Raw genomic sequence first — 12,771 nt, 5'->3', positions numbered from 1 at the left:
TATATATATATATATATATATATATACTGCTTTGTCGCTGTCTCCCGCGTTAGCGAGGTAGCGCAAGAAACAGACGAAAGAATGGCCCAACCCACCCACATACACACGTATATACATACACGTCCACATACACACGTATATACATACACGTCCACACACGCACATATACATACCTGTACATCTCAACGTACCCATATATTTATACACACACAGACATATACATATATACACATGTACATAATTCATACTGTCTGCCTTTATTTATTCCCATCGCCACCTCGCCACACATGGAATAACAACCCCCTACCCCCTCATGTGCGCGAGGTAGCGCTAGGAAAAGACAACGAAGGCCCCATTCGTTCACACTCAGTCTCTAGCTGTCATGTAATAATGCACCGAAACCACAGCTCCCTTTCCACATCCAGGCCCCACGGAACTTTCCATGGTTTACCCCAGACGCTTCACATGCCCTGGTTGAATCCATTGACAGCACGTCGACCCCGGTATACCACATCGTTCCAATTCACTTTATTCCGTGCACGCCTTTCACCCTCCTGCATGTTCAGGCCCCGATCACTCAAAATCTTTTTCACTCCTTCTTTCCACCTCCAATTTGGTCTCCCACTTCTCCTCGTTCCCTCCGCCTCTGACACATATATCCTCTTGGTCAATCTTTCCTCACTCATTCTCTCCATGTGACCAAACCATTTCAAAATACCATCTTCTGCTCTCTCAACCACACTCTTTTTATTTCCACACATCTCTCTTACCCTTACATTACTTACTCGATCAAAGCACCTCACACCACATATTGTCCTCAAACATCTCATTTCCAGCACATCCACCCTTCTGCGCACAACTCTATCCATAGCCCACGCCTCGCACCCATACAACATTGTTGGAACCACTATTCCTTCAAACATAGCCATTTTTGCTTTCCGAGATAATGTTCTCGACTTCCAAACATTTTTCAGGGCTCCCAGAATTTTCGCCCCTCCCCACCCTATATAAATATGTGATATATATATATATATATATATATATATATATATATATATATATATATATATATATATATATATATATATATGAATTATGTACATGTGTATATATGTATATGTCTATGTGTGTATATATATGTATACGTTGAGATGTATAGGTATGTATGTGTGCATGTGTGGACGTGTGTGTATATACATATAGATGTGGTTGGGTTGGGCCATTCTTTCGTCTGTTTCCTTGCGCTACCTCGCTAACGCGGGAGACAGCGACAAAGTATAATTCAAATATATATATATATATATATATATATATATATATATATATATATATATATATATATGAATGGATGGGTCGTTCTTCTGTTTCCTGGCACCACCTCGCTGATGCGGAAAACCGATCAATATCATAACAATGATATTGATAATACTAATGATGAATAAATAAATAAAAGAATTGTGCCACACTCAGGACTCGTTCATCATGAGTTTCGGTTTTAAAGCAGGCAATGTCAAGACTTCGGCTTATCCTGTATATGTTTGACCTCCCTATGTGTTTAGTGAATGTTAGGTGTAAAAAAAACTGTACAGTACTGAATCTATGCAGTGTGAACTCATGCAAAATGAGAGAAGGATGCGCAAAGTACTTTTTTCTACTTAAATGTAATCTCAGCTTTTCTATATGAGGATCCCACTCTCTTATCTTTGTAGCATATCATAATCTGATTCTCCAGTTTCTTTTTTCTCATTCAAAGAAATTGATCTAAAACTCCATCTCTGCCAGCTGCACTTCCCAGTTTTACCTGATGCCAGTTTTCACTACTTCACAGTCGAGAAAGCCAACCAATAACTATGTGAAACCAAACAGTAATAGATCTTGCTTATAAGCAAAAGATTGCCATCCAGTCTTCATTAGTCTTCCTGTCCATTTCTACATCCTCAGTAAACATTTCTCGTCATAAAAAGATCATGAAACCTTTTCCAACTCCTCAGCATCTGATCAGACTTGATAATCTCATGCATGTCGTGGTCTCTTGCAGGTGTGTGTGTCCAGGCGGGTCTTGGGGTCCCCGGTGTAAGGTCCTTGCTCGTACCTTCTCCGGGTCTGGCTGGGCTTGGGTCAAGCCACTGCCTCCTTGTCTCCCCACAACTCTCTCCTTACGCCTCCTTACACGATGCCCTCACGCGCTGATCCTTTACTCAGGACCACTGTCATCCACCACCTCCCATTCTCACTATCCACCCACGCCCATGATGGCACTGCAGTTGGTAGATGGGCAGCCACAGGTGGTACTGGAAGGTGTTAGGGGACCAGTGAAGCTGCAGGTGAACACGACACTCAACACTGGCACCTGGCACACACTCCACCTGCATCTCAACCCTCAGGTAACATTACTTTCATTTCTTTTTTTATGGCCATACAATTTTGATAGTAAGGAAAGGTTCCTGTATGTTTTTTTTTTATTTCACATGATTATACAAAATTGATCATGTTTTGTTTAGAGCTGAGATATTGTCAAATGCTCACACAGATGAGGAGAAAATATAGATTATTTGTGTATCTTATGTTCTAATAACTTCTCCTTTATGAATGTCATTTGCTTTTGACTTGGTTTTCCATACAGGTTTTCTTTCCTATCATGAATTTGATGCTTCTAGTCATTTCTTCACATCCTTCAGGGAGTAACACTAATGGTGGACCTCTGTGGGAGAGGGTGGTCTGTTGACAAGAGCACCCATGACCACTGCATTGCTAGGGCCCCATGGATGGCCACACAAGTGACAGAAAGCTGGGCTGGTAGTGTACCCCTGCAGGTGGGTGGCCTCGCCCACCCATACCCACAGTCTGTAAACTTTGGATGGTCAAACACTTTGGTACACCAAGCCTTAGATGGCTGCATCTCTCACCTCACAGTTAATGGAGAGGTAAACTTGCATGAAGTTTGCATTTCTACACAACCTCAAAAAGCATTTTTAGTAGATTCTTCTGTAATGATTCAAATTTTCTTGATGCAATAGTCACTTCAAGATACATGCACTTTGCATTTTGTCACAATTGTAGGTTTGGCTTGAAATTGACTTGGATGTAACTTCCTTGATTTTTTCTTTTTTAAATTTCATGATTATTCATAAAACTTTTCCCTAGCATCTCTTTGCATTTTGATATACCCAACACACATTTGTTCTACAGTCTTATATGATATCTTTTACTCAGCTTGTTGACTTGGGTGAGCCAGCATACAGTAGTGAGACTATGAGAGGCTGTAGGCCACAGGAACTTGCCTGTGGGAATGGGTTTTCCTCCTGTGGTCTGCAAGGCCATTGTGTTAATGGCTTGGATGATCCTAGATGCGACTGTCGACCAGGATGGACAGGGTCCAAGTGTGCCATGCCTACCATACCAGTTGCACTTGGTCAGGCCTCATACATGAGGATAGCTTTGTCCTTCACTCCAGACCCCTACCACCTGACACTACAGCTGCGAGTTAGGACACGAGGTCGTCCTGATGGTCTTCTGGTACAGCTGACCACCATTCAACAGTCTAGTGCCTTGAAGTTACATGTAAGTTAATTCTTTTTACCTAGCTAGCATGATGTATTCTTTCATGATTATGCTTGTCTACTATTGATGAAAATAATGCTGTTTTCAATTGTAATTTTTTAATGTGCTTGACAGTTACGCGGTGGAGTGGTGTGTGCATCAGTGTCTGGGGCAGCACGAGCAATGCAGGCAATGCAGGAGGTGTGTTTGGAGGGCTTCCCAATTGGCGATGGGTCATGGCACACTGTACGTGTTGGTCATCATGGACATAACATGATCATCTCTGTAGACGATGGTGATGGATGGCGCCAGAATCAGACACTGGCATCTCTCCTCACCACCACCACCGCCAACTCTGGACACATGCAGGCTGTTGTTACTGTGCCTCCTGTGTCTTTCACTGTTGACAAGAAAGGTGGAATGACAGTGGGCGGCATCCCAGAGTTTGTAGGCCTTTCTTTGACGAAAGTTCACAATGACCTTCAAGACAGTGAGTAGTAATTGGCACTATAATGATTGTACAGGGAAACCTTCCATATTATTGAAAGAATTTTTGTTGACGAATTTAGGTACCAAGACATTGAAAGCTTTCTAAACAGGTTAAATATTATATATTTTTTTTATACAATTTCATTGTCAGTAGGATAGAATTATTGAGTATGAAGAAGCTGAATTGATAGATTATCTGAGGATTCATAAAAAGTCAAGGGAAAACACAATAATTGCTCACGTTGTTTGTTAACACAATGTGCTGATGTTAAGACAGTTCTTGTGCCTGTGTTTTGAAGTGGCATGCATGCATGTATACTATTGTACTTACCTTTTTGCACAGAGGAAGTTTATCGCTCATGGTGCCTTTTCTCATAAGCTTCATTATCATCATCCAACTGTTTTCATATCTTTATTTTATCCGCATCCACAGTCGCTTCATTTGGCTTTTATTCAATTATCCATATATCTATATCTCTGATGCCCATATCCTATGGGAACTCCCTCAGCAACTGCCACAGCAAAAGTCTCCATGACTGTTGAACTCCAGTGCCGCTTCTTAACCTTTAATGCCTCAACCTCAATAGTCCACTGGCAGAGGGCAACTCTAGCTCAGTGTTTTCAGAGGTTCCTATTAAATGTTCTTACCAACTACTTCTACCTAATGTGTCTACGTGATGTTCCTGCATAATGTTCCAACCTACTACTTCTCCCTAATGCTCCCAGCTAATTCCCTTACCCACTACTTCTACCTAATGTTTCTACATGATACTCCTGTCTTACATTCCTACCTACTACTTCTGTCTGTTGCTCATACCATTTTGCCAAAAGGCAGACCAGCACATAGGGCTTACCGCAGGAAAATCTAGAATTGTGAAGACTGAGTCGTGCAGTTAACAATTGTCAAATTTAATATGTGGCAAGGAGAGATTTTATGTTTGCAAATAGAATATCATTAGTGCACCTATGGGTGAGGCAGAAAGAAAGGACAGCTACATGGGTCAAAGGAGTGCTATTTGATAACCAAAGTGCTGGCTGTATGCAGCCATCACTAATCCTTCCAACACCCAGATGGGTAGTACTCGGCTCATTCAGTTCATCCACCAGTATCACTATTTTTTTCCTTGGATCCAGTTTGTAACTTGCTTTGTTATATGTTGTAACTCCTAAGGTAAATCCAAAAGAAATGTTCATTTGACATTGTCAGCCTCATTCTGAAACTTGAAAGTTGTCATTATGTCTCCTTTCTTTCCTCTCTTCCATGGTGAGCAGTTTTATATCGGCAAACCTCTGCACATAACTCTGGTCCTTCATCATAGGGATTGTCTTTGCTGGAATCTAAAGAATGTTCTTTGTCAGATCTCTTTGTTTCCTCAAGGAGGTTAACATTATTGGTGAAACATGCTTTTAATCAAGAATTTGATATAAATTGTGAATATTCTACTTAGCATCTTATCTATTCAATTAGATATTTTGTTTTTCTTTCAACCAACATGTTCTGCCCTCTTAACAATTCTCTTAATGCTTTTTAGAAATAAGTAAGGTAATGTGTCCATCTACAAGTTCCTTTCATCTATACACATTCATTTCCTTTGTTTCTTTCTTTGACCTTTCTCTGTTTCCTGTCCCTGCTGTACAGTGATATTAGGTTCATCATTAGTCATACATACAATCATCTCTGTAGCTCATCTATCAGGTTTTAGGTTGATGAAAAGGTGATCATCACTCCCTACTTGTATAATGATTTAACATTAACAAAAAAGAATTCATGTATCTTTCCAGTCCTGTAAAGCAATTTATATAGATCAAGAAGAACAGCTTCCCTGCGACAGCTTTCCAGTATGTCAGTAATTTTGATTATCTGTTCTTAATTACTTAGTTGAACACAATAAAGAGGATGATTCTAACTCCTAGGGCTTCATCTCTTAAATTTGTTCTAGTCACACTCTTAAATACTTGTTATCTTATTTGTTAGAGGCTTCATTTTTGGATAAAAGCCCACATCAAGGTCAGAATCTGAACAAAACATAAGGTTGTCTAAAGAAGTGAGGGGAAAAGATTCTTTGAGTAAGACCTGCTATTTGATAAGTCAGGTCATAGCTGTTGGGAAGAATGAAGATCTACGAGCTTCAAAGTACAGCAATGTCAGGAGAGTTAAAAAACATGGCTCTTGCCACAGAATAATCATACTACTCCATGTTTTTGCAGAGTAATGCATAATATTTCTGATAGCAAGGTATGCCATCAACCAATTCCCTGGTATTAAAGCTAAGATGATATCTATTAGGGAGGAAAAGGGAGCAAAGATTGGGTTTTGGCATGGATTAAGGTTTGAGATCAGATTGGGAAAATTTATCATTTGGTTTGTTCTTGATTCAACACAGTGAAGTAAGTAGGTAGACCTACATCCTCCCCATGTGCTGAACTGGCATTCTATAGAGCATTAGATTAATCCTTTTATAATTGGAAAAACTGCTGCTTAGAAGAAAAGATTCCTTAGCAGATGATCATCTCCTTTTATTAAGGGCAGAATTAGCAGTTTGTGTAGATTTCATAAGATGAATTAGAGGCTATGTTGATAACACAGATTTATTTGTGTGAGTGATAGCATCATAAAACCATTGAACAAGATAGAAAAGTTGATGGGGTTTTAAAAGGGAAAAGGATCCTTAGTTGTAGGAATACAACACTCACATGAAACAAGATTGAAAAGTTGATGGGGTTTTAAAAGGAAAAAGGGTCCTCACGTGAAAACCTTGTCCAAATTCAAGTTTATGGAGGTAACTGTGATTCGACAACATATACAGTAAGCAAGAAATGGAGCAGATTTGAAAGAAGCTGAGGAATTACATATTTTTGTTATTATGTTGATTATTTGGGTTTTTTGTTGAAGAGAGGAGTTCATTGATATCAAAGAGAGGAAGATAGGAGACAGGACATAACCCTAAGGAAACCTTTGGTAATAGGGAAAGTGGGAGATATTCATCTATCAGTAGTTATGGAAACTGGCTGCTAAGAGATACTAAATGTAAATGAACAGTGTGAAGGATGAAAACCAAAAGAGGAGCTTGGATATTAAGTCATGTTAAAGGTGTGGTTAGGGAAAATGATTTGGTAAACAGAGAAGAGGTAGTAAAAGCTTTGCGGAAGATGAAAGCCGGCTAGGCAGCAGGTTTGGATGGTATTGCAGTGGAATCTATTAAAAAAGGGGGTGACTGTATTGTTGACTGGTTGGTAAGGTTATTTAATGTATGTATGACTCATGGTGAGGTGCGTGAGGATTGGCAGAATGCGTGCATAGTGCCATTGTACAAAGGCAAAGGGGATAAGAGTGAGTGCTCAAATTACAGAGGTATAAGTTTGTTGAGTACTCCTGGTAAATTATATGGGAGGGTATTGATTGAGAGGGTGAAGGCATGTACAGAGCATCAGATTGGGGAAGAGCAGTGTGGTTTCAGAAGTGGTAGAGGATGTGTGGATCAGGTGTTTGCTTTGAAGAATGTATTTGAGAAATACTTAGAAAAGCAAATGGATCTGTATGTAGCATTTATGGATCTGGAGAAGGCATATGATAGAGTTGATAGAGATGCTCTGTGGAAGGTATTAAGAATATATGGTGTGGGAGGCAAGTTGTTAGAAGCAGTGAAAAGTTTTTATCAAGGATGTAAGGCATGTGTACGTGTAGGAAGAGAGGAAAGTGATTGGTTCTCAGTGAATGTAGGTTTGTGGCTGGGGTGTGTGATGTCTCCATGGTTGTTTAATTTGTTTATGGATGGGGTTGTTAGGGAGGTGAATGCAAGAGTTTTGGAAAGAGGGGCAAGTATGAAGTCTGTTGTGGATGAGAGAGCTTGGGAAGTGAGTCAGTTGTTGTTCGCTGATGATACAGCGCTGGTGGCTGATTCATGTGAGAAACTGTAGAAGCTGGTGACTGAGTTTGGTAAAGTGTGTGAAAGAAGAAAGTTAAGAGTAAATGTGAATAGAGCAAGGTTATTAGGTACAGTAGGGTTGAGGGTCAAGTCAATTGGGAGGTAAGTTTGAATGGAGAAAAACTGGAGGAAGTAAAGTGTTTTAGATATCTGGGAGTGGATCTGGCAGCGGATGGAACCATGGAAGCGGAAGTGAATCATAGGGTGGGGGAGGGGGCAAAAATCCTGGGAGCCTTGAAGAATGTGTGGAAGTCGAGAACATTATCTCGGAAAGCAAAAATGGGTATGTTTGAAGGAATAGTGGTTCCAACAATGTTGTATGGTTGCGAGGCGTGGGCTATGGATAGAGTTGTTCGCAGGAGGGTGGATGTGCTGGAAATGAGATGTTTGAGGACAATGTGTGGTGTGAGGTGGTTTGATCGAGTAAGTAATGTAAGGGTAAGAGAGATGTGTGGAAATAAAAAGAGTGTGGTTGAGAGGGCAGAAGAGGGTGTTTTGAAATGGTTTGGGCACATGGAGAGAATGAGTGAGGAAAGATTGACCAAGAGGATATATGTGTCAGAGGTGGAGGGAACGAGGAGAAGTGGGAGACCAAATTGGAGGTGGAAAGATGGAGCGAAAAAGATTTTGAGTGATCGGGGCCTGAACATGCAGGAGGGTGAAAGGAGGGCAAGGAATAGAGTGAATTGGATCGATGTGGTATACCGGGGTTGACGTGCTGTCAGTGGATTGAATCAGGGCATGTGAAGCGTCTGGGGTAAACCATGGAAAGTTGTGTGGGGCCTGGATGTGGAAAGGGAGCTGTGGTTTCGGGCATTATTGCATGACAGCTAGAGACTGAGTGTGAACGAATGGGGCCTTTGTTGTCTTTTCCTAGCGCTACCTCGCACACATGAGGGGGGAGGGGGATGGTATTCCATGTGTAGCGAGGTGGCGATGGGAATGAATAAAGGCAGACAGTGTGAATTGTGTGCATGGGTATATATGTATGTGTCTGTGTGTGTATATATATGTGTACATTGAGATGTATAGGTATGTATATTTGCGTGTTTGGACGTGTATGTATATACATGTGTATGGGGGTGGGTTGGGCCATTTCTTTCGTCTGTTTCCTTGCGCTACCTCGCAAACGCGGGAGACAGCGACAAAGCAAAATAAAAAAATAATAAAAAAAGTGTGGTAGATATCAAACAACAATCAGTTCCCTGCAGTTTCTCTGAGAAGATAACTAATCACTTTTAGTATCAGCAGTGAATTTCTCTTTAGAAATTTGTACTGATAATCAGAACGATGACTTGAGATTCAGTATTCCTTAAGATTCCTTAAGGAAGTGGTAGATGAGGAGGAATTCAGAGAGTTTAGAAATTATAGAAGACAAAACATTTGGATGATAGATAAGCTTGGGATAGACTGTGATACTTTTTCCAAGCAGGGAAAGGGTGAGCAAGCATACTTCAGAATCAATCTCCTTGAAAACATGAGTGATACCATTTTGTTCATATGCCTTGCTGGTATCTAAAATGAAATCTTTTTAGTACTGTATGAAGAGACAATAAGGCGCTTACAAATAGGAAGAGTTGTATTGAGGTGATGGAATGCCAGTTATCCAAGAAAAGGAGAAGAGAGGACATAAGATAATGGGATTCTTCATAGGATAGCAATGGATAACGACAGAAGTTGTCGGATCCTCTTAATCCAAGATATGAAGACCTAAAACTACATGAGGATGCGGTCTTACTGCCTTTGTAGACATGGGTAGTTCACCTTGAATAACTTATTTTTAATAAATTCAGGTGGAGATCAAAGCTAAAAGCAAGTCAAAGGAAGAGTCTTTCTGGGTCCAGTATAATGAAAAATCCCTTGCTTGGATGGCCAATTTACTAGACTGATTGGATTGTGAATTGAAAGAAGAGATAATCATAGAGGGAGAAGGTATATGTGCCTCCATACCTGCAAGAACTTTCTCTGCTATTCTCTTAGCAGAGGCAAAATCATCTCTCATGCAAAGGAAATATCTTCCCAAGAAAAATGAATAAAATACTGTAAGTTCATCCAGTTAGTGCTATGAAAATGCAAGACCAGGACTGATGTTTAAGGGGGTCTGTTGCAAGATTGTGATGTTGTGAGCTAACTGGAGGTGATACTATATAGCTATAGTGCAAAGTACTGGAGGTGAAAAACAGATCCTTAGCATTGCAAGAATGGTTGTAATTGTCTAGAATAGGGTGATTGATTTTTATTCAAGATTATTAGGCAAGAAAAATGTAAGGACTTCAGTCCCCCCATCCCTAAATTCCACTGTCTGGGATGGCTCATTCTCAACCTCTTTAAACCAGAATGAAATCAAAAAGCCCTCTGTGTCATTGATTCTCCTGGTTTCATTTATCTTCATCCCTCCCATTCCATATGCCACTATATTGGTTTTCTCTCTCTATTCTATGGAAAGTATATTGGCCTCTTTTCTCTTGTGCTGTCTGTATGTTTCCCCACCCTCTGTTTTGGACCCAAGGGACACATTTGGCTGCTGCTTCCCACAGTTTCTCTGTGAAGACCAACCTTCAAAGGATTGAGTGTTATGGAACCTCCTTCCCTCGAACAAAACTGTAGAATTCTCCTCCTTTTTTATCTTTCTGTTTTGATATAACCTTTCCTCCTTTAAAAGTTAGGTCCATAAGCACGTGTGGAACCCTGATTGATTTCTACTTTAGTTTTCTTTTACCATATTCTTCACTCGAGATGGCCTTTAATTGGGGCATGTTTTGTCCCTGACATGTCAGTCTCTCTAAAAAAAAAAAGTGAATACTATTCAGTCACTGAATAGAAACAAGGCTTATAAAGTGGTCATGGTTAATGTTGGAGTAGCTTGTTAGATATGGCTTTGAATAGACATCTCTGGTTTTAGTTCAATACAAATGAGTATGAAAGACTGAATGTGTGCGTATAAGATAATTATTCTTTTGTTTCTGAAGCTACCTCGCTAAAGGCAGAAGGTATAAACTTAAGGAGAGAATATTCATAAATAGTTTTTACATATGACCATTCATAATTGTCTCATTTGGCAGGTTGCATTGACGATGTACGTGTGTCTGACCACTCCATTCCACTACCTCCCTCCATTAATGAAACTGTCTGGGGCCAGGTGATGACACAACAGAATATGGAGTATGGATGTTCTGCCCCTGACTTTTGTATGTCCACCACTTGTGTACCTCCTCTTTCTTGCCATGATTCCTGGCGACATGCAACTTGTAGGTGAGGACTCAGGTTATAGGTTGGAGGAAGCATGGGTAAGTGTGGAATAAGGATAGAGTTTGGGAAAAAGGACAGAAAAAGTGTAAGGAGATGGATAAGATCAAAAGAGTTAGAAATCATATTTTCAAAATATTAACTTAAATTAGATAGTAGTTTGGTTGGAAGCCAAAGACCAAGGAGGTATATTGCCTGGGTATTGGGAGGGTTAGTGATGGCTACATAGTGAGCCAGCAACTCAGTGGTTGTCAAATTGCAATCCACTAACTCAGGTAGCTGTCTTTTCTTTCTGCCTCACCCACACACAGACTACTGGCATTCTATCCACACACATAAAATCTCACTTTGTCACACTTAGCACTTGACAACACTTAACTCACACAGCTCATTCTTCATAACTCTATATTTTCCTGAGGTTAGCACTATGCACTAACCCTGCCTTTCGGCAAAATAAAAGGAGCAGTAGATAGAAGTAGTGGGTAGGAACATTTCGGCTGGAGCATTAGGCAGAAACATTAGGTAGAAGTGGTAGGTATGAGCATTAGGTAGAAGTAGTCAATAGCAACATTGGGTAGGAGCCTCAGCATACACTGCCTTAGAGTTGCCCTCTACCTGTGGCCTGTTAAGGTGCGCTAAAGGCTGAGAAGCGGCACTGGAGTTCACTAGTTATGGAGACTGTTGGCGTGGCCAACCCCTTTCCTTGAGGTAGTACCACTTGGAACAAGCATCAGAGATATAAATAGATAGATACATAAACTTAAAATATATCATTTTAAATGTGAGAAATGATGAGGCTGTCCTTGATAAAGGCCAACCAGAAAAAACTTGTGTCCTACCTGTCTTTTTCTTTTGTTTCATTATTTGATTCTTCATAAATAAATTTCTCCATTATTTATATCTAATGAGGAAGGCTTTTTAAGTGGTGAGAGCAGCCTTGTGTGTTGTAGGCAAATTTCTGTCATTCAGAAAATCCTCTATGATAGATTTACAGCTGTAATGGAACATATTTGATAAAGTACTCGCAGGGATAATCATTTGATACTAACTAGGTCACATTCTTTCAGTATGCAAATGAAGCTACTAGAAAGCCTTATCAGTGTCTATGTTGCTTTATGATGCAATTTTCATCAATTGTACGGCATATGCATGGGGATCACTTACTTTGGGAGAATGACATTCTCACTATTTTTTGTTAATTGTATTTTTCAAGAAGCATTTTTTAGTGTGCTACCTATACAAAAAAGCCCATGACTTATGTGAAAATGGTGTGAAGTAAAAAGCAATAACTGTTTACTAGATGCTGGCCAAGGTGATGCACTGGACTACTGTGTCCAGCAAGGGAAAAGTCATATTCTAGAGATTACATTAATGAACACATGGATTAACATCAAATATATTCCCATTGCATTTTTTTCTTCTCAAAAGTTTAGCTTATCATTATACAATATAATCATTGTCATTATTATTATTATTATTGTTGTTGTTTCGCTGATGATACAGCGCTGGTGGCTGATTCATGTGAGAAACTGCAGAAGCTGGTGACTGAGTTTGATAAAGTGTGTGAAAG

The 12,771-nt window shown here is 40.0% G+C and overlaps 1 protein-coding gene across 1 annotated transcript in view; it reads left to right on the top strand.

Annotated features, from left to right (window-relative positions):
• LOC139746291 (neural-cadherin-like) overlaps nucleotides 1-12,771 on the top strand; it is a 169,988-nt gene that overhangs the window by 122,766 nt on the left and 34,451 nt on the right. The window contains 5 exon segments of the mRNA XM_071657380.1: nucleotides 2,039-2,384; nucleotides 2,679-2,924; nucleotides 3,214-3,561; nucleotides 3,676-4,030; nucleotides 11,018-11,207. Coding sequence (XP_071513481.1) covers nucleotides 2,039-2,384; nucleotides 2,679-2,924; nucleotides 3,214-3,561; nucleotides 3,676-4,030; nucleotides 11,018-11,207 — 1,485 coding nt within the window.

This window comes from Panulirus ornatus, chromosome 64, assembly GCF_036320965.1.
Source record: "Panulirus ornatus isolate Po-2019 chromosome 64, ASM3632096v1, whole genome shotgun sequence".
NCBI lineage: Eukaryota > Metazoa > Arthropoda > Malacostraca > Decapoda > Palinuridae > Panulirus > Panulirus ornatus.
This window is presented reverse-complemented; position numbering and strand designations above follow the sequence as displayed.